The sequence below is a fragment of the Cynocephalus volans genome, chromosome 1, assembly GCF_027409185.1.
Source record: "Cynocephalus volans isolate mCynVol1 chromosome 1, mCynVol1.pri, whole genome shotgun sequence".
In the NCBI taxonomy this organism is placed as follows: Eukaryota; Metazoa; Chordata; class Mammalia; order Dermoptera; family Cynocephalidae; genus Cynocephalus; species Cynocephalus volans.
The window spans coordinates 208,414,505-208,438,304 of record NC_084460.1 but is presented as its reverse complement, the minus strand read 5'-3'; the positions used below and the strand labels follow the sequence as shown (position 1 = coordinate 208,438,304).

General features: G+C 39.9%; 1 protein-coding gene across 1 annotated transcript in view; it reads right to left on the bottom strand.

The window, feature by feature from the left end:
- Nucleotides 1-881: 881 nt before the first annotated feature.
- Nucleotides 882-23,800, bottom strand: part of THSD7B (thrombospondin type 1 domain containing 7B) — a 691,892-nt gene continuing 668,973 nt past the window's right edge. Inside the window, exons 24-27 of the mRNA XM_063077053.1 lie at nt 21,912-21,994; nt 19,359-19,551; nt 15,514-15,601; nt 882-963 (exon numbers count right to left, since the gene is read on the bottom strand). Of these exons, the coding sequence (XP_062933123.1) occupies nt 882-963; nt 15,514-15,601; nt 19,359-19,551; nt 21,912-21,994 (446 nt within the window). The remainder of the gene's footprint in view (nt 964-15,513; nt 15,602-19,358; nt 19,552-21,911; nt 21,995-23,800) is intronic.

The following is a 23,800-nucleotide window of genomic DNA, read 5'->3' as shown; positions in this document are numbered from 1 at the left end:
TATAAATATTCAGATAAGAAAATTGAAATTACAAAAGCCGAGTTTGTCATCATTAAACTGAATTACAACTGTGTGTGGTTAATGCTATATCTACATGGGTAAGTTTTTGTTAAAATACAGTTTGAGTAATCAAATAATCTACCTCATTCTCCAACATAGCCACCTATCTCATTTGTACACTCTAACATCCAGTACACGTTTCCATTCAGAAACCACCTTGCTTTCATCTAGTCCAGCAATTACACACACACTGTTATTTGCAATAGATGCAACCCATGAAGTGCCATCATCCCCTGACAACTAAACAAAATACAATATTTCAAGGTAAAAACTCAGAGTATTTCTGAAATGGTAACCCGCTCTCTCTGTGTTCATGAAAATAGGCAATCCAATTTGAAAGTCTTTGAACTAATGTAAATTCTAGAAAACTCAGTGTTGAAGTATGGGAAGAATAAAGACTTTGCACTAATATAGTGCATAACAATGCAGTGTCAGACTCGTCATTGACAGTAAATGCCTTGATTGGACTTTCCTCTGGATTGTCATTATGCTGCTGAAGATCAAGTTTATGCAAGTCTGTGGGAATTCCATCATGTTTTCTTCCTCCCATTTCCAAACAAGAAGAGAAGGGTTTTCAGGTTCCTTGGGAAAACCAAAAAATAAAACACTCACCCCTACAAACAACTTAAAAACAAAATGGCAGACCTAATAATCCTTTACTCCATGTCCAAATGAAGTTGAGGCAATATTACTTTTGCAATTTTTGTATTCTGCCCAATACATCACATCGTGAGATTCCTCAAAAAACTGAGAAGTCTGAGAGCTACAAAAGAGAAAGCAGTTAAGGCAGTTGATGTCTACATTTGGATTTCTTTTTCAGGTTACATGTCTAAGTCTCCATCGTAGGCTAAGGTCAGAGGCTTCTGTTGGGGAGGTGTGCTTTGATGTGGTTTTGGCTTCTTGCTGCAAAGGGAAAAGAATTCCTCAGATAAAGTTCACCAAGCTCTGTTTCATCAGCCAAAGACGATTTTGAGGTATAGAAATTCAATAGGTAAAATGCAAAAAGATTTGTTATCTGGATGCATGGGTTCCTTTTTTTTTTTTTTTTTTGAATATCGTTTACTTTAACCCTCTTTTAAGGAGAAGCCATCATTTTTTCAAAATCTTAAAAATGGTTTAATGGAATCAAGAAACTTGGTAGAATAGCTATTTTCCTTTTTTTTACTTGTTTCTACACAGCAACATGGACATCTGCTGCTAAGTAATCCCTAAATTACTCTGACCTCCACATCACAGATGTCTAACACCGTAAGCAGCTGGAGTTGCCAGGCACCCATGCTTTACCCTGGTCTTTTTAAGTAAACATGCTTCTGCTCAGGTCTGAAACCTGACATTTAGCTGCCGAGATGCCAGAGTGTGTCAGAAAAATGTCACCGATTCCACTCCGTGCAAAGCCATTCTCACTTGGTCTCTGCTTTACCTGAGGTTGACAACTTTGCTGGTTCAGGGAGGGATGCTTTTCCTTCTCACAAAGAGAGAAGCTAAAGTTGAGAAACATTCCCAAATTACACAGTGATGCCCCAGATGTGGGGCAAGACACCCTGCATTACACTTGTTGTTTCCCAACATAGGTGAATCTCAATTTATATTTTCAAATGTTTGTAGCTTGATTCTGCCACGCACTCCCTTCACTCATCCCCTTCCCCTTCCCACCTCAGTGTCTTCACTTTGTCATGCCTTCTGAGCCCAGCTCTCTCTCAGGCTGTCCCTCCAGCAGGGAGCCATCTCACTCCCTGTCTCCAAATTCCTAGGCTACTTATTTTACAGTAGCACATTAATTGCCAAGCTCTGTGCTGAGCATTTTATATAAAATCTCTCAATATATCCTAGAACAACCCTGAGAGGGAGGCATTAGGATTATTGCTACTTTACAGAGAAGGACTGGAGGGATTATTTACCTTTCCTCAGGTCACGGAGTGAGTGAGCAGCAGAGCCTGGATTCTAAGGAAACCTAACGCACAAACCCGCGTTTTTAACCTCTGCACCACACTTTCCCTATATATATGCCACTGGTTTGGCACTTGGTACAAACAAACTTTTTTGTCTTTACACATAAATTAATTTTTATATTCTTAGTGAATTTAAATTAAAAACAAACATTTTAATGGGTACAATTCAGTGGCATTTAGTACAGTCACAGTGTTGTGTACCATTACCACTATCTAGCTCCAGAACATTCTTATCACCCCAGAAGGCCACTTTGTGTCCACCAAGCAGTCTCTCCTCATCCCCCTGCTCCAGCCTCTGGCAACTGCTAATCAACTTTCTCCCTCTGTGGCTTTGCCGACTGCAGATATCTCAAATGAATTAAATTATGCCATATCTGGCTTTTTGTGTCTGGATTCTTTCACTTAATGGCCAAAATGGTGAATTTTATGTTATGTGAATTTTACCACAATAAAAAAAAAATGATAAAATTAAAATGATTGTAGGGGGAATCTCCTAGTTTAAAATGCTCAAGTTCTAATTTAAAGAGAAAAATTGATTTGGGGTTTGATGCTTAAAGCAAATCACAGAAGCTAAAGAAGTAAATTAAAAGTGATTTTTAAAAACCGCTAAGACGAATCACAGATCTTCCCAGTGCCCCCTGTCCTGGAACCTGGCTTGCTGTGCTCACTGAGGATTTGCTGAGCTGCAGGCAAACAACTTCCAAACAGAAGCTGAGGACAGGCAAGACATGATTTAGAATCCTCTGTAGAGAGAGCCTCAGCTTTGACTTCTTGCTTTCCAGGTCCTCTCTAGTTCCTACAAGGGTATTGCATAATTATCTGAATAAAACCTAACTTTATCTATATTAATCTGTAAGTATATTTCAGAAGCTCTAATTATACTGCTGGCCCAGGCTTTAGCATGGAGAATGAATGCAGCTTGAAACAGTCCTGAGCATGCTCATTCATGGCATTTAAAGGCAAGAAAACAAATAAGAGGTTGGGACAATCTAGGAGTGGTGGTGGTGGTGGTGGTGGTGGTGGTGGTGTGGGTTGTCCTAAAGGCAAAAAAGTATACAAGGAAGTTCATCCTAAGTGACAAGAGGGGTCTTGCCCCTCCTACCTTTCCTGTTTTACTTGGGGGGATGGGGAATGCCAGGAAGAAGAGAGGGGAAAGAAACGTAGGTGCTACCAGAGTTTTTGGTAATCTGTCCTTAATTGGCATTTGCTAAAGGCTACTCGGCAAAGAGAAATGAGACATTGAGTCCTGGGGAGTAGGGAGGTTTAGAATAGGGGCCAGGAAGGCTAGCGAGGCTGGATCCTTATAAAAAGATATGCCTGGGAGACATGTGAACTTACTCAGCCTCTGTGAGCTGGGACTGGAAAATTCTGTTCAAAATACACACATGTATATTATACCAGTTTCCATATATGGAATTATGAACACTGAATTCACCTCTGGAAAGAAGAGGGGGCTCCTAATATGAAGGCAATGGATCTTTGTGGGCCGTGGGGTGCATTGGGGTCACTGTGAACAGGACCTCATTTACTATGAATCTTTTCATATGATACAACTGGTCAGTTGACAGACACTAAAATTACAACTATGAATGTGTGAGATCTGAGCACTTTTGTGGTTGAAAAGAGATTTAAGTCCAAATGTTAATCTCTGAACCACTGAATATAGTGGTACCTTGACGGTAGCTGTGGCTTTGCAAAGCTTCATGGCCAGGTGTAAAGAACGCAAAGAGGAGGAGCTGAGGGGCAGGATTGCCCTCTGCAAAGCCAGCAAGTGGGAGGCTTGTTTTTAGAGTCCTCAGCTCCCTTTCCTTCAATCCACCTTTTCCCTAAGAAATACATTTATTTCTCAATTTTTTTCCCTGAAACTCTGATATCAGGAAAGGTGTGATCACCTCCCTCACTCACACTAAATCAGGACCCACAAATGCCGGGCATATGGGCCAGGAAGTGCCCACTCAGACATCTCTAATCCATCACATTCATCTCTCCTGCTGAGCCAAGGTATAGTGCCACCACTCTTCCCCATAGAGCACTCTTGATGGCCACCACTGCTCTTAGAGTGGGCACAAAGGACAAAAATCACTTTGCAACCCTGGCTGTAAGGGATCATTGACTGATACATTTTAAGGTGACCTCTTCTAGGGTCATTTGCATTTTAGCAAAGGATAAAAAAGCATGAAGCCAGAAAAGTGAGTTCATTGTGGATTGACAAGCAAGCTGCTGGCACTTCTCAGCACCCTTGAATTCAAGCTGCAAGGACTCATCCCTAGGCCAGTAGAGATTAAATAGTTTGATGAAAGCAGCCAACTGTCTTGTTTAGGCAGCTATTTGTGAGAAGCAAGGCTCACGGGCAGTGAGGGCACCACTCCACTTGGGAAGAATGAGAGTCCATTTCCAAATTGTGCTGAGCAAAGCAGAATTAACTTAGTCATCTGAAGTAACTTCCAAGCACTATGTCCAGGTTAACTACCAGCTCACCTAGCAGCCATTCCCTTAAATTTCCTCGTATATACTTATTGATAGGAGAGCTGGGGCATCAATAATATTTCTAAAACTCCAAATACTAACAGCAGATGTTCAAAGAGTTGTGTCTGACAGAAGCAGTCTTTAAGAGAACTATTTTTCTATATTTTCTCAAAAGCATTTCTGAATTGTATTATAAATTGCTATCTAAAGTATACACCTAAGACCTTGCATATTGTAGCAGTTCTCTTGTCCTAAGCCTTTTATTTGGGGGGAAAATATAAAATATCCAAAACTGTAATCCTCTAGCTTTCTTGCAAGCAATTTAATAGAATTAGATGATATGAAAATATCTATTTGGATTTCTTTAGGCAGGTCATATGTAACAGTAAATGATATGTGTTTTGATGTCAATGGGTCTGTTACCAAGTCTACAGCTTACTTTACCTGTGAAATGAGGAGCCACTAAGAAATGCAAAAGCTGTCAACATTACATTGACTCTAAAGAGTTTTTAGGATTACTCAGGAGAAAGAAATGATGGAAAAACTAGTAGAAAGAACATGCACTCTAGAGTTAGGTGAACCTGGAGTTTACCAGCCTGGTAACCTCAGAAAAGTCAGTTAATTTCTCTGAGGATCACTCACTCACTTTAAAATGGGGATGATAATAGCAACACCTCATTAGATTATTATGAGGATTGAATAAGACAATGGATATAAAGTACTTTGTGTTCGACATATAAATATTAGACTTTTTTCTTAGGCTTTTATCTAAAAATCATGGAGAATAAATTAGTTTTTATTAATTTACTCATTTATTCATTCTCTTATTTATTTGTTCAATAAATATCTATCAAACTTGTGCTTTAAAAAAATCAATAAAACATAGTCATAACCTTCCCCACCCAAATGATAAGTTCTGGACATGCCCAGCACCATCTTGGACATGACCAGCGCCATTTTACATACACTCCATACAAAATGGCCACCAGCCTTTCCCTTACGAGAAACCTCGTGGTTTCTGAGAAACAGAAACTCCTCCGCACCAGCACCAAACCCCTCCCTGATTATGTCAGCCTTCCTTACAGTCTATATAAGCTCTCCCATCCCCACACCTGGTGTTGTCTTCCATTTTGAGCACAGCCCAGCAGATTCTTTTCCTTTAATAAAGCTTGATCAGTACCTGGCATCTCATCTCACTTTCTTTCATTTTGGTGCTGAAACTCGGGAAGGGTCCTGGCTGGGACCTTCAGATGATCCTCTCTCTGGGGCTGATTGGCCGAACTGGGTACCTCCAGGACTCTCTCCTTTTGCCATTTCAGACCAATGCATCCAACATCAGCCTCAATTCAGGGTGAGTCGGTGGGTCTGTCCTACTTCTAGAGGTTCCCCCGATTACTTTTTATGAATAGTGTCTACCTCCTGAAGACCAGGCGCCTGGCCCAGGGAACCCCTCTCATGCCCCCAGCTATTGAAGGATGCTCCTCTAGCCAGTTGGTGGCTCTTCTCTCAAAAACAAGGTGCACACCAATGAGGATGCTCCTTGGGGTGCTACCTTTCTTCTACTGGGACTGATCACCTCCTTTCTCACCCTCTACATGGGATCCTCACAATCCAAACCTCTACGCTTTATACCCTTTGGCTGTCTCCTGGCCAATTTACCCTTTGACCTCCAGGGAGACATTAAACCTAAATGTCTCATTTTCTACTGTACTCCATGCTCTACACCTCCGGGCTGTCTCCTGGACAATCTCTTGGCCTCCAGGGAGACATTAAAACTTGAACACCTTGTTACAATGGATCCTAGTGGCTACAAGATGGCACTCTCAATTTAGATACTCTCAGAGATTTAGACAGCTTTTGTCACCAAAATGGCAAAGTCAGAGAGATTCCTTATGTTCAAGGCTTCTTCTATCTCTGGTCGTGTCCTTTTCTCTGTCAAAACTGTCCTAAGTCTCAAATTCTCCTAGCTTATGCTTAACCTCCCCTTCCAGACTTGGATCAATCTTTTGATCCATCAGACCACCTCCTTAGACTCCAGATCCTTCACCAGCCCCTTCACCTTTTCCCTCTCTTCCCCACACCTGGTCTCAAGATGCTTGTCCTCAGCCACCCAACCTCTCTCCTTCTTCCCCTTTGTCAGGTAACAACTCTGCCTCAGCTCCAGCTCCTTTATATCCCCTCCATGAAGTGGCTGGGATGGAAGGAATTATCTGGGTACATATCCCTTTTTCTCTTTCCAATCTCTCCCAAATCAAAAAGTGACTGGGATCTTTCCAGTCTGACCCAGACACGTATCTTAAAGAATTCAAATATCTCACCCAGTCTTATGATCTCACCTGGCATGATATTTTTATGATCCTCACTACTACTTTGTTCCCTGAAGACAGGGAGCAGGTCTGGATAACAGCCTAACAACAGGCAGATGAGGTACATGCTCAAAATAACAGGTGGCCAGGGGGAGCCATTGCTGTACCTTGGACGGACCCAAATTGGGACTACCAGGCTGGCCATGGGGATCAGGATCTCTAGGATAACATGATCACACACTTGATTTATGGCCTCCAAAAGGCTACTCACAAGTCTGTCAATTATGACAAGCTTAGAGAAATCACACAGAGATCCACCAAAAATCCCAGTGAGTTTGTAACCTGCCTCTCTGAGGCTTTACATAAATACACATGTATAGACCAAAACTCCCCTGCAGGTATGGTCCTCTTACACTCTCATTTCATTATCCAATCAGCCCCTGATATTCGATAAAAATTAAAAAAACTTGAGGATGGTCCAAATACAATCTGACGAGACCTCCTCAATGCAGCTTTCAAGGTTTTTAACAATAGGGAGGAAGAGGATAAGAAAGATCATTACAAAAGAGATCAGGTCAAATACCAGCTCCTGGCTAACACTGTCTGTGGTTCACATACTCCAAAGCCGGCTGCCTCTAGGGGCAAGCCACCTGGGAACTGCCTCAAATGCAGTCAACTGGGCCACTGGGTACGGACCTGTTCAAACCTGAAGCCCCCTCCCAGGCCCTGCCCTCACTGCAAACAGGCAGGTCACTGGGGATTGACTCTGCCACTCACCAGAGGGAGTGGCCCAGTCCCCAACCCACAGCCTTTGGCTTCATGGCCATCCCTACCAGAGCTGCTTGGCTTTTCCCAGGAGGAGGACTGCCGATGCCCAGGGCCCAAGGCCCCCACAGAGATCACCATATGTGAGCCCAGGTAACTCGCCTTGAAGCAGGTAAGCTGATCTTTTTTGTCATCGATACCGGGGCCACCTACTCTACCCTTCCTGAATATGCAGGACCAACAACCCCATCCTCTATCATAATAGTAGGGGTCATTGGATCAGAATACTGCCCATGGATCACTCAATCCCTTTCCTGCACCCTACATCACACCCAGTTCACACACAAATTTTTAATAATGCCTCAATGCCCAGCCCCCTTACTGGGATGGGACATTCTTTTCAAATTCAAAGCTACTCTTACCCTAAATACTTTTTTCTTTTCTTTTCTTTTTTTTTTTTTTTGACCGGTAAGGGGATCACAACCCTTGGCACGGTGTGGTCTGCACCACGCTCAGCCAGTGAGCACACCGGCCATCCCTATATAGGATCCAAACCCACGGCTTTGGTGCTACCAGTGCTGCACTCTCCTGAGTGAGCCATGGGGCTGGCCCTAAAAACTTTAACTCCAGCTACAATACTCCTGTTGCAGGTTGCCCCAGACCTGGCCTCTGAGGCTTCCACCTTCCCCTTCCCCTTGGACAAGGTTAATCCTGTAGTAGGAGACACTTCTTCTCCCTCCATTGCTATGCACCATTCCCCTATCCTTGTTAAGTTGTAGAACCCCTCTTTGTTCCCTAATGTCCCACAATACCCCATCACTAACAAACACCTAATAGGCTTAAAACCCGTCATACACAAACTCCTTTCTTCTCATCTCTTACGGCCTACCCACTTGCCTTTTAATACACCCATCCTCTGGTTATAAAGCCTAATGGCTCATACAATTTAGTTCAAGACCTCAGGGCCATCAATACGGCTGTTTTACCCATAACCCCAATCGTTCCTAACCCCTATATTCTATCCACAATCCCAATGACAACCTGTTTATTCTCTGTACTTGACCTCAAAGATGTCTTTTTCTCTATTGCCACACACCCTTCCTATCAAAACCTGTTCACCTTCACTTGGACTGATCCTGATATGCATCAATCCCAACAACTCACCTGGACAGTACTGCCACAGGGATATCGGGATAGCCCCCACTTCTTCGGCCAGGCCTTAGCTCAAGACTCACCTGAACTTCCTCCAACCTCTAGCACTTTAATACAATATGTGGATGACCTCCTCCTTTGTAGCCCCTCCTATGAGGAGTCACAGGCCCACACTGTTGCTCTCCTTAATTTCCTGGCCTCCAGGGGATATCGAGTGTCCCCCAGCAAGTCCCAAATTTCTTCTCCTTCAGCTACCCATTTGGGAGTCCACCTCACCCCCCAACACCAGAGAAATAATGGTGGCTAGTTTCTGAACTCCTTACTCCTACCACAAAGGGTGAAATCCTTTCTTTCTTGGGGCTTGCAGGGTATCTTTGCCTATGGATTCCTAACTTTGGCGTGCTAGCAAAACCACTTTGTGAGGCAGCCAAAGGGGATCCTGTCATTCCCTTGATCCCACACAGCCCATTCATTCTCCCTTCCAGTGATTAAAACCCACTCTTCTCGCAGCCCCAGCTCTATCCCTCCCAAACCTATCTCATCCTTTTATCCTATACATGACCAAAACCCAAGGATTGGTGGTTGGGGTTTTGGGACTAGAGGCAGGAGCTATTTTCTCCCTGGTTGCATACCTCTCTAAACAACTAGACACCACAGCCCAGGGATGGGCCCCCTGTTTACAGGCCTTGGTGGCAGCCACCCTTTTAGCACAAGAAAGCTCTAAACTAACCTTTGGACAACAAACAGTCATTTGTTCTCCCCACCAACTTCAAGACCTTCTCAGCCATAAGGCTCAGTCAATTCTCTCCCCTTCTGCCTACAACTTATCCACCTTACCTTCCTTGAAAATTCCCAGTTCTCCTTTAAACCTTGCCCTCCCTTAAATCCAGCCACTCTCATCCCCAAACTCTCATGGCCCTTAGAACATAATCGCATGGAGACTTTAGACCTTTTTCTCATTCCCTTTCCACACATCTCCCCACTCCCATTACGTGGCACCAATATACATGGTTCATAGATGGGAGTGCCACCTCTGCACCTGCCCCACAGGTGGGTTATGCCACAGTAAATCTAACACAAACTATTGAGGCTGCCCCCCTCCCCCACCAACACTACTTCCCAACAGGCAGAACTCATTGCCCTGACCCACACTCTCACTCTGGCAAGTAACAAACGAGTCAAAATATACACTGACTCTAAGTATGTTTACCACATCCTACACTCCTGCACGGCCATATGGAAGGAGAGAGGATACATGACCACTCAAGGAGGTTGGGGTTATACACTGCAGAGGACACCAAACCTCCAATGACCCCATAGCCCAGGGAAACAAACTGGTGGATGTAATCACAAAACAGGCTGCTCAATCTCCAGGCCCCCACTCTTCCTCTCCTGCTCAAGTCCTTCTCATGGCCCCTATATCCTTACCCCAATATACATCCCAAGAAATACAACACCTCCAACAGTTGGGAGCACAGAGGAAGGACAACTGGTATACTCCCTCCAGTCGCTATGTCCTCCCTACTACACAAACTGAGCAAATCATTTTAGATTTCCATAATTCAGTTCATATAAGCTATGAACCCCCACTACACTTTCTTCAGCTCTTATATTACTCTACTCTCCCCACATGGCCAAGTTACTTAAACAAATCACTCAAAATTGTCCTTTGTGTACCCGTTGCTCCAATCAAGGTGGCCTCCAAGTTCAGTCCTTTCCCACCCACCAGGCCAGAGGATACACTCCTGCCCAGGATTGGCAAATTGACTTTACTCACATACCTCCCCACAAAAGGACACACTATCTTTTAGCCTTAGTAGATACCTTTTCGGGTGGGACTGAGGCCTTTCTCTGCACTTCAGAGGATGCTACAGCAGTAATGCACGCTCTCACCTCTGAAATCATCCCTCGTTTTGGCTTGCCCACCAGCCTCCAGTCTGATAATGGCCCAGCATTCATTTCCCAGATTACACAAGTCACAGCACAGGTGTTACATATCAAATGGGACTTACATATACCATATTGGCCTCAATCATCAGGCAAAGTAGAAAAAGCCAATCACCTCATAAAAACATACCTCACCAAGCTGTCCATGGTACTTCACCGCCCTTGGACCCAATTTCTCCCTTTAGCGCTCATTCGCCTGCAAGATGCCCCCCACAAGCCCACAGGCCTCAGCTCCTTTGAGCTTATGTATGGTAGACCCTTCACTCTCACATCTCTCCCTTCCAGCTCATTGCCTTTAGGCCAGTATCTCCCTACTCTTTCACTCATTAGGGATCTTCTTCAGGAACAGGCCAACCTTCTATTACCTCATCCTTTCCCCACCACTACCTCAGACTTTAAACTGAGCCTGGGACAGCAATTGTATACTAAAATCTGAATCCCAAAGCCCCTCTCACCATGTTGGGAAGGGCCTTACACAGTACTTCTCACCACCCCCATGGCAGTTAAAGTACTAGGAAAGGCCCCATTGGTATCACTTATCCTTGGTAAAACTAGTGCCTGAGACTGTACCCAAAGAATCTGTTAACACCAAGCCAGAGGGGTCCCTCTGCTCAACCCCCAACCCAACATCTCCTTACACTTTATCCATTTTAGGATCCACAAAACTGAAAATCTCCAGGACCTTCACTCTTCCCCCAATCCCCAAAGAAGGATGATCTTTCCCCCAGCGATTATCCTCTCACTCTTGCAGACCCGCTTCACACAGGAGCTGCTCCAAGACTGGTCCTGACCTGCCACCTCCAGTGTTGAAGACATCCTTGAGTGGGTAACTGAATTAGCCTGGCAGGGTGCTCTCTGCAATTATACCCTGACAAGGTTACCCTCTACTCCTTTTTTCTACTGTGCACCCTCTCAACCTCTCAGTCCCTCAATGCTTGCCTTCTCTTTTCCTCTTGCTTCTTTTCCTAACAGAGACATATGCCACACCCTGTTCACAATATATAACCGAGGTCTGGGTGGGTGGAAGGACACTTTCCAATCTCCTATGTCTGCTCAGAATGCTTGGGGGAACCCCACAGGACACATTCACATCCCTGACATACATTCACACAACATGCTATGACCAGACAATTGCCACATCATGTTCTTACAGGGGTAAAAATTACTGGATAGATCTTTCCAAAGGACATTCTGCTGGAATCCAGTGCTCCCCGCAGACAAAAACATTTCTGCTTCACCCAGACCACTCACCTAGGCTATAGCAATTAGGGAGGACTTCAGGACAAAACACGTCAGACCCCTGACCATGAAGGGACTTATCCTTCTTCTTGGTCCCTGCCTCTTTCAGTGTTTCTCTAGTTTCTTACAGAAAAGTATGCAGGCTTTCACCAATCAAAAGGTCACTGGTTTCTTCATGGGAGGAGGATATCAGCCCCTCAGAATCAGCGACACTTCCCCAGAAGAATACAGCCTCCCCACATGAAACCAATACCCTGCCACCTAATTGTTTTACCCACCAACATAAATCTTTTATTTTTTCATATCTTTGCCCATCTCTAGCAGGAAGTAGCTTCAGGAGAATGAGACCTCTGCCCCTTTTCCCTTCTCCCTATACTTAAAAGGCGGGAATGATAGGTTCTGGATGTGACCAGTGCCATCCTGGACGTGACTGAAGCCATTTTACACACCGTCAGCACAAAATGGCCACCAGCCTTTCCTGTACGAGAAACCTCGTGGTTTCAGAGAAATAGAAACTCCTCTGCACCAAACCCCTCCCTGATTACATCAGCCTTCCTTACAGTCTATACAAGTTCTCCAACCCCCACACCCAGTGCTATCCTTCATTTTGAGGGTAGCCCTGGCTCCCCTCCATTTTGAGTGCAGCCCAGCACATTCTTTTCCTTTAATAAAGCTTGATCAGTACCCGGCATCTCAGCTCACTTTCACCAAAGTCCATGGGATATAAAAGAGGAGAAAGATGTTTATGCAAATAATACAATACCAGCAGGGGGTAAACACTTCAGGGGAGGAGACATTGACAAGTTACTCCAGAGCATTTAAAAAGGAAAATGTTGGTATTTGAGTTTTACTGGGAAGAACTGGTAGATTACCAACAGCTAGTGATGAAAAGTTCTTTCTAGAAGAATGCAATGTAAGGAGTAAACCACAGAAGGAGAAGCATTTTTGAGATATTAAAAGGATAGCACCCTAAATGCCACAATATAAGATTATTCCTCCCAAAAAATTATCCCTCAGAAAGAGGCCTTGTTTTCAACCCCTATGAAATCTTTTATATTATGAGGGGCTACCTTTGTTTTACAAAAAAGCTATTTTTAAAAAATGCACACAGGATAAATAAAATGGCCATCTTTCCTAATACATATGAACAGGTACTTGGGTGTTAGACCTCCAAGACAGCAGCACAAACTGATCCAAAGAAGCGCTGTGTCTCTTGGATGGAAATGCATATGGTAAACCTGAAAAACTGAATTTGATTAAAAAAGAAAAGGAGACTAAAGCAATGAATGACAAAGGGACTGATCTGAAAGAGAGACACAAACATTGAATACAACTGTGTTATGAATAGAAATTAGAGAAGATGAGTATTTTTAGTGAAATATTAATATTCAATACGGGGCTGTATAATTAAACACATTGATTAAATGACAGAGTAGAAAATTTACTGCTTTGTCTAAATCTAAAAAGTTTATTAAGAAATTCAAATTTTTCTCTTTTTGTTTATTTTTCTCAATTAAAAAATAAAGACAAATATATTTGTATGTATATATTACACTAGACTGTCCAGGGTATAGGGAATTAGTAGAACATGAAGTTGAAAAGGTTATTTGGGTTCCAGTTGTGGAAGACTTTAGTTGACTGTCTAGACAGCCAGAACATTACTAGTTTTGTTGTCAATGGGAAGCCACTGCTTGTGTGTGAATATGGTAGGGGCTGATCACCTGGAGCTGTTGTAGGAAGATTAATCTGTCTGTAGACTACAGAAGGGAGCATGCTCAATGAGTCCAAATATGGATCAGCTGTGCTATTCCCAAAGAGTGACTATTAAGAACAGATATTAGGGATGAAAAAAAATACATAAATATAAAATGTATATAAATATTTACGTAATTTGGCCACTAAAAAATAAGAGGAAATTCCATTGATATTTTATATTTAAAAATTCTCTGGAAATTTATGTTTGTTATGGGAATTCAATGATGTACCTAATTAATTCCCAGAGCCTGGAGTCATAAAGAAAAGGGCTTTAATAAATATTTGTTGCTGAAGAAATGGATTGAGGTTAACTTATTTTTAGGCTGGAGGGAATGGAGAAAAGTAAAAAGGCAAAATTTAAGGGTGTTACTACATGTTGGTTTTTAATTTGATGGAAGAAGGAACCACAGGATCTGGGTTTGGGGATGTGGCTATTAACAACTAGAATTCATCCAGGCTTTCACAGACCCTTAGACTCTCTGGTTACCTTACATGTGTTGGCCTATTACTCTGAGAACAGTTTCTTATCTGACAAACTTCCATGTCTTTTGTTGCAATTTAAGATCTTCTTCCCTTTTTCTAATCTTTTCTGGTGGTGAAGGCTTCACTCTAAACCTCATACAAAGCTTTCAAGTTCACGTTTGCTCACTAAAACTAGATCTAGGCAATACTTGCCAAACTAAGTTCAAACATAAAAATTCATCAAGTCATTTAATTATAAGGTGAATGACTAACTGAAGGTGTTACTTTTCACTACAACACTGTGGAAACACTAGTTGGATAGAAATCCATCTTCAAGGAATTCAATTTCTATCTCTATATGTGGCAGAAAGAATTAAAGTCATCTTATTCTCTTTACTAACTTTCACTGACCAGGAACAAAGATTTAAAAACCTTTGTAGCCTTGGAAACAGAATTTGAGGTTAAATATACAAAGGCTAGATTTGAATCATGATTAAAACTTGGGTAAAAATTCTCAAGAAAACAGTCTACGAGAAAGATGATTAATATAAATACCTCAGTTTGAAGAAAAAAGTGAAGTAACACTTTGATCTCACGAAAATAAAAAAAAAATCTTTTGAAACTTTTACTTACAAAGCTAATAAAATATTCCTAACACACTTGAAAACGTGCAAATGTATTTACTTCTCTTTGGTTTCAAGAGCAGCTCACCAACTAAAATATATTCTGGACAATAAACTGATTATCATTTTCTGAGAATGATAAATTTTTAGGAACTAGTCACTTACAAAATGGTGTTGCCAAAACTGACAGTCTGTCACATTTTCTCTTATAGCTGGTCAATGCAGATCACACTTGGCTCTACTGTTTTATATGCACTAACAGGTTGTTTGAACTAACTGGTCAATTTAACATAACTAGTCAAAAAAAGGCCAGCTTAAAAACAAATTTAAGAACTAGAATTATCTAAGGTAGGTTCTCAGGCTTGGCTACAGATTATAATTACCTGTGGAGCTATTAAACAGCCTGATGATCTGGCCATACCTAAGACTAATTAAATCAGAACCCCTGGGGGTAGACGCAAGCATCAGTCTCCAGGAGATGCTAATATGTAGTCACAGTTGAAAACTACTGATCTAAATCAAATACTAAAATGGGGAAGTCCTGACTAATGATTTGCCTTTTACACCTTCTGATATTATTGGAAAAACAAATAAAAGAATGTTATTTCAAATAGGAACAATAAAGATAATGGTTCTCTATTTCAACCATTCAACCATTCTACTATTGAAGATTATTTGTGGCCTCAAGGGTCCTGTTACAATGGCCAACGATCCTGACAGGTTTTCTTTCGGTGTAACATGTCACCCATAAAAATATGGAATAGAAACTTTTTACTAATTAGTACTTACCAAACAAGGTAGGAAGTGAATACTAGGAAAATCATGATAAGTAAACCGCCACCTGAAACGCCATAGACCCAAATTTTTACTCGGCCATCTGTTTAAAATGGAGATAACATAATAAGCTTAGCATGCAAAAGTCCACAGCATTAGAAAGAGAGAGTAAAATAATATCTGACAACCCAATGCTGTCCATTAGTTCTAGACTTGAAATGAACACCTTAGCCAAGTGCGTCCTGGACTGCAGAAGTTAGCAGTGTTCTTGCATATCTTGTAAGTTGCCAGATATAATCAGGAATTGATAAGGTTCTCTCTTGAAACGACATAGGAATATCAGTTCCCTAAAAGAAATTATTTCTGGAAAAAAACAAACTCTAAATTATATTACATGGTACTACTTTTTATGCACTTTTATAGATATAAACAGATTGCACTACCGGTTTGATGTTAAAGCAAATTAACCCTCAAAAACATTAGGTTGTAACCACATGGCACTATAACATTTATTATGTTGAAAGTCTTATTTTTCACCTGAATTCTAAGACTTGCATAAGTCATAGGCATAAGAGGAAACACCTATTGGTGACAGCTATCAAAAAGTCAAAAAAAAAAAGAGATGAACAAGTAAAATATAAGATAGTCGATCAAATGTTTTCAAAATGCCAAACACTAGCAATAATTATATCATAAAATTGAATAATTGGCAGGCTATTTTGAATTTATTTTAAGGTATTTATAGTCTTATGCGTGCAATACAAAAATGTTGCAAAACATTTTGACAACGTAGAATAACAAAAAAACTATAATTAAGAGACAATCCTGCATGCAAAGAAAACTACTATGACCATTTTTAGTGGCTCTGTTTTCCTGAACAATGTTGGGTAAACAAAAACCATGTGACCAAACAAGTTAATCAATTTACAAATCACTGTAGAATTATAAGCACCTGAATATAAGGTAACTATATTTTATATTTGATATCTACTAATATTAAGAAAAATAGATTAACCAAATATTCTGATCTATTTTGTGATTTTACTATGTAAGATGGACCTTGAGTATACATACGGTTTTTCTAAACATTATAGAAACTTGAGGTGTTTCTGGCAATATAATGATTTTTGTTCTAATTTTTGAGCATATAGCTAACTAAACTTAGAATTGGGCGGACATTCCTTAGCATCCTGAAGGAACTGCATTTCTTTCTGAAAGAAATACACACAGAGATTCATTGTACTATATGAATTTAATTAGCTGCGGGTCCAAAATACACTTGTCAGTATCTTATTCTAAAAGCTTCTATGGGATGAATAACAATAGAAATTGATTGTAAACATCACTTGTGGTGAATAAAATCACAATTACTTTCAGCTATGTTTTAACTACCTATTATAGTTTTGCTTACAGGACATTTTCAGGACTCAGATTTTACAATGAGGTTCAATGTAGTAATGATATTTTTCTACGGTCGTAAAACTTTTAACAAAGCTTTGACTACTCTAATCTCTTTAAAATACTAATGATGTAGTCCCCTTTTCTGAGTTTTTACATTGGCAAAGAAAAAAAAGTCTTCCATGAGTGAAAACGCTCCTTATATCTCATTACCCATAAGTCCTCATGCAGTTGATGTACTGAGAGTGTAGACGCATGTGGTGGTCCATGACCTTTAAGTCATGTTACTTAAAAAAGAATTAATATGTTTTTATACTAACATAATGGATAGGATAAAACCTCAAACTATTAAAAAAAGATACAGAGTGAAAAATAAGTCTTCCCACTACTCTCTGTCAGTTTCCTACTCAGGAGCTATTATTGTTACCAGTTTCCTTGTGAATCTTTCCAGTTTTTCTCTGCACGTGTAAGCATCTAAGCACACACACACACACACACACACAGACACACATTCTTAAAAAGACACAAATGATGATATTATTTACTTTGATTTGTACTTTTTCTTTCACTAAACAATATAGGTTGAAGATATTTCTGTGCTAGTTCATAAAAGCAGGTCTACCTCTTTTTAGTATCCCTATGAGATACTACTGCATGGTTGTACCATATTTTTATTTTTTCATTATTCTTTGTATGGACATTTAGGTTGTTTTCACTCTTTTGCTATGACAAGTAATCATGTAATAAATATCGTTTACATTTAATATATGTGTGTATATCTGCATGATAAATTCCTAGAAGAAAATTTTAACGTCAAAATGCACGATAGGTAAATATATTAGGAGAGCTTAATTGTCCTCCTGAGAGGTTGCTCCAATTTACACACTCACCATGAGAACCTAATGAAAGTTATAAACTCTGTCCCCGGACTAAATAGATATTTATATGTATACTCATATATACACACACATGCATATACTCACACACATGATATTGTTGATGCTTTAGTTAGACCCCCAAACTCCATCCATGGATCAAAGCTTAAGGACCTCACTTGTGCATTTGAAGACTCATTTACTTGGGACCTCACCTCAGTTCTCTTCCAAAAATAGGGTCCACAGGCAATGGGTGAACCTGGCTACATTTCATATCACGATTCCCTCAAATTTAAATCTCCCAATTTAAGTCACAAAACTAATGAGATTTTTTCAACAACTTTGGCATTTCCAGACATGTAGGAAAATCAAAAATTGAATAATATGTGATCATCCTTAAAAGATGGTTGAGGAGTGCAAATCTCATTTCTTCAATTAGATCTAGGGTCCTGTGGGCTTTGGCTCTGGTTTTTGTTTCATTTAAACAAGCCAGCAAGGCACTTCTGGTACAGTCAAGGCCTAAGGTGTGGAAGGCAACTTCCCAGGGTATACTTGTATTAGCTTGAGCTTTGTCTGTCTCTTCCGACCCCAGGCCCCATCATGTTGTTTTGCTCAGTCACTTGCAGAGTTTTGTTTCTCAGAAGAGGCGTGTATGATAGGCACAGAGATTACTGCAGAATTTCTCCTTCTGCCCATTTCACAAAGTGGAAAGGAGGGAGCAGTGGTATGTAAAGGCCTTAATGACCTGCCTTTAAAACCTTCCTTTGTCGCTTGCTGGTGGTAAAACCCTAGTAAAATCAGCATGCACTGTCAGATTTAGTTTCCTGATCTCTCAAATAGGGATATCATCTCACTAGGTTGCAGACATGTAATGAGATGATTCATTCAACACAACCAGCCAGCTCAGAAGCACAGGATACACAGAAAGCATCTAATAAATGTTCATTCCTGTCCTTAACAAGTATGAATTGTTGACCCTGACAGGCTTAACACTCCGCAATACCCATGACAATCCTGCAGGGCAGGCAGCTGCCACTAGATTGATTTTATAGTTGAGGAAACTGAGGTCCAGAGAAGTTAAGAAATTATACCTAATCACAAAACAGGTATGTCCTAACCATAGTAAAAGTAAGGTCTGTCTGCCTTTGAAACAGATGCTCCTATTTCACTAGTGTTTCTCAAACAGATAGAGTCTTTGGACATTTCCTGCAAGTTCCTGAGATTCTATTCCAATTTTTTTCTTTTAATTTCAGTTATACATACGAATTCAGTTATAAAAGCAGACTCTTTTGCAGAGGTAATTTACAATTAGAAGATACTTTAGAAGGGTAATATTTTGTTACTTAACTTACTGTCTCCTAAACTGGGGTTGACAGACTTATCTCCTCAGCCATCCATGAAAAACGTTTTACATTTAAAAAGGACTATGAGTCATATAACACTAAAATTTAAGAAACCTCGAACTGGACCATATTGCCTCTTCCTTCTCTTTTCCTCCGTCCCTGCATTCTCTCCATCATGAGCGACTGTCAAAACATGACCCCCCCATAAGAACATTTGCATTTCTTACTCATAATTGAAACACACCTGGATCAAGTGGTTGAAGAGACCAGCCTTTAAAAATATCATGTATTTTTGAATTCACAGGTCTGTTTTTACCAGACAGGTTTTTCACATCAGCTTTTTTATCCTCTGAGCCTGGTACTTTCATGCAGTAATCCAGGAAACCATTTGATCTCATTATTTCTGTATAGCCCTTCTCACAACCACAGACTCCGCCCTATAGTATAAAAAATATTTTTATAGTTACACAGTGAGTTGTGCAGATGAATAAAAAACAATTTAACGTTGAAATCTCTTAATATTTTTACTATATGTCATGGCAATTTGGGGTTTTCAGCAACTGACTTACCAATGAGATGAAAATCAAACACATAGTTCATCTTTTTGAATTTCAAAGTCAGCCCTTAAATAAATCGTCAGGCTTTTCTAATGTGTTTACAATTCTGACACCTTCCAAAAATGAAATGACAGTTCTTTGTGAATAGACTGCATTAACTATGTCCTTTCCTCTCTTATACAGATGTATATGGCATTTAATCAAATTATCTTCAACCCTCCCTGCAATTGTTTCAGACTCCTGCCCACTTGCTCCAACCTGTGCTTCCTCCCAAGAAGCAAAGAAACAGGTGTCATGTACATATCTTCTTTGCACCATGTACCCCAGCTGCTGAATGCCTTTAACTTTCTACCACTGACCACTAACTGGTTCAAACTACCTCTCTGCTAGTGGGCTTACTTCTGCACTCAAGTAAGGCAGTCCAAGTGGAGGAAAAAAGGGTTCACCAAAGGCACATGTCCAAAGACGGGTGTCATATATCTATCTAAACTACTCCTTCCTTTACCAACTCAAATGTCACACCACATCATATCCCTAGTTGGCATTGTGACTCTACGTCCTTTGTAATTGTCTGAATACCTGGTCATTTTCATATATAATGAATGTCTCCGAGAAGCTAACTAAGATGAGGTATGATAGATAAGAATCCCTATCTGCTTCAGAAAGTGAGCATGAAAATAACTGCTCTTCCTCCAGCAAACATGTAGGCAATAGAGAAGAATAGAAAAGAAATAAGCATGAGATTATGAATCTCTATGACTTTGTTTTTATGGTTGTCAACTTAAAACTATTTATCTGGCATTTTCTGAATAGACCCTAGCCTTTTATCGCCACTTGTGCCAATTCTGATCCACCATCCAACTTTATTCAGGTCACTAATTGTTTTTTTGTTTTGTTTTGTTTTGTTTTTTAATATATAGTTGGTTTATTTACATTGAACTTATGGACAACAGCACTATAACTCATGCCTGAAGCATGTATTTTCTCTGTAAGGCACATCACAACCTTCTTGTGCTTAGGAACATCAGGTCACTAATTGTTGACTGAACACAACTTTTTGAGGAGCAATAGATACTAAAAGTAAACAAGGCACCTCAATCTTCTACAAAGGAAAAAGGTCAGAAAAGCATATGTTATAACTGACTGACCACAGTTTAGTACAAGTCATTCATATAATATGACATATAAGTATGGTATTTTCAGTTGGTTTTAATTGAAGGTATCACATGGTGTTCAATAAGAGATCTAACAAAGACAATTTGTATATGCTCAGCTATTAGAGTCATCTTTCAAGATGCATCTGTGTTGTTAACCTGAGGAAAAAGTTGAAGCCTATCAGTCGTATATGACAATGGTTCAAGGAAGAAAGTATTTATGTTTTATGAAAGAGGGAATCCAGAGAGCGGATGGAAAGCTGCAACTTCTATTTTGCAAACATCATTAGCCCAAACGGAGTTGTTCCCAATTTATATCTCCTCCTCCCCTTTTTATTCTATTCACCTCTGCAAGTTTAACCACTGTCTTTTCTATGGTGAAGAATTAACCCGCCTGGAAGCAGAAGGGCAATAAAATAGGACTGAGTGCTTGGACTATTTTTAATCATATCGTTTTTTGGAATGAGCACACTATAAGAAGAAATCTGTTTCTTTGAGAAATGTTTTCCTTTTATTTATGCTCTGCACATTGTGAGTGCCATTGATTAGGACACATTACATGTTATGCATAATTCCTGAGCAGTGGTAGTAAGGTTTCTGCTTTGAAAAAAAAATACAACACACACAAATACGTACATATATCCAAGCATAGTCACATATTCAGCTTATTTAAAATGAACTAAAAATTTACTCACACTATAGTAATCATAGTATAATAAATTGTACAAAATAACTTTAGTAAATAATGAACAGCATTCATAATAGCTTTCAAAATACTATGAAAGGCTAAGAGTAAAAGAAATAAATCAACTGAGAACACTTATTGGTAAATAGAGCTAACATGAATTAGATATCTGAAAGACAGATTTGACAACAGACAGATTTATAGAAAAAAAGATTGCTTTCCTTAACACATGGCCCTTGACAGAAATCCTTAATAGCTGTGATCACTCCTGCAAATGCCTCTAGATGGTATCCTGAGCACATGGAACTGCTGCTTGGTCTGTAGCAGACAGGAGAACATCAACTGTGTATGCACAACACAGCAATTAAAATACCTGTAGAAGGCTTCAGCACACGACTCACCTGTGTACAGTAGGAGAAAGGTTTTTTGCAGGCTGGAATGCACTGCCGAATAGCAGCAGGACGTGCCCGAGGGGAGCAGCCTCCTACAAAGGAAACCCCATCATCATTCGCAGATTTGTCTATGATAAACATTTTTAATTGTTTGGTATCTTTTTTTTTTTTAGTACTGGCCACTTTGTAACATCATGATTGCTATTTTAATAGTTTGCCAACACTGTGGTCCAGTCCAATTTTATTGATAATTCCAGATGAATTATTTGAAATGGAAGGCTCTTGTAACAGAGGTTGTTTCCTGTAGAGTTTTTATGCCTGTTCACTGGCAATGTGATTCTATCATATGGCTATGCTCGAGGGCAAAATCTATGAGTGCTAGAATCAGTAGAAGACTTGATGAAATCTCAATTTAAGTTCAGGAGCCGAAAACACATCTCAAATACTCATCTCTGTATATATTTCTTTAGCTCTTGAGCACCCCAGCTAGGCACTAGGCTGATTCCAACAACCAAATGCTAAAAGAATGCCACTAATCAACTCATGGCACCATCAAACACTTTGGTAACTTTTAAAATGTGTATCAACCAGAATCCGCACACACAGTAACATACAGATCCCCACACATATTTTTCAGAGCGAATGTATGCACTCTAGGAGGGGCAATCAGACATCTGACAGAGTACTTATAGGTGTTCAGTAAATATTTTTGAGTAAATAAACAGGATAGTGTATGTCTGTATAATCACAAAATCATCTGCATGATAGCTTGCCTTCCTGGATTCAAGGTAGGAAAATAGACGTGGAATAAAGCCTAGAGAAAATTAGACTAAGAAGTCGATTTACTATTCAAGGGCAGTATTTATACTATATTTGTATAGTATTGGTTGCATGTATATTTTCTAGCCTTTGCATTACTGTAATTGTCAACCAATTACATTGTATGAGTTTGTTGCTAGCAAAAAGCTTTGAGCTTAAGGCGGTGCTGGGAATACTCACACCTACATTTTCTCTAGGAATGAAGCAGCTTAATTCTCACTATTACTTGAAAAATGAAACAAACAGTTCATGCAGAAATTTTTTAAAAATACACCCACAACCCAGAATTAGCACCTAGGTGTGTGAAATTGATAATTTGAATGTTAGTGGCAGTAACTATACATTTCTGTTACCACCAATTGTGTTTGGTGGGGTAGAGGATTTTACTCCTTAAATAAGTGATCTCCAAAGCAGAATACTCTAGGGAGAGGAAATCTCTTGGGAACGGGGAAGAAAGTATTGGAATTTACATAAATCATAAAACTTAAAAAAAGTTTTAAGAATAAAATTAAGCTCTAATAACATCTTGCCGATGATACTGGTGACCTGAGCTTTTACGCTGTACTCTGTACACAACTAACTCCATGCAGAAAATCTGATAGTATAACCCTAACCAATGTGTTAACTCTCAGCATATTGCAGAGTGTGATGCTTTCTGTGTTTCTGATTAGTTAGACTTACACTATATTTAGTTTTAATAACAACTTACTAAATGGACAAGTAGCTTAAAATAAACTATTGCATGAATAAACTATGGATGTTTGTTTATCTATACCAGTAACAGAATACCAATAATGCAAGAACAGGTAAACAAGAAAAAGGAGTTGACAATTTCTCTATTCCTATAGACATTTCTCCCAGCCCTTGCACACACTCTTTGTCAGCTGCTAAGTAAAAACAATGACAATTTAATTTGCTCTGACAAGAAAACATAAAAAAAAAAACTTACAAATTATTGAGAAGACCATTTGTACAATCAAATTGTATTCATTGTCATGAATGAGAAAACTTTCCTTCTGTCTATGTTTAGATGTTAAATAATCACCATAATTAGCAAAATATTCAAAAGTTAAGCTTCC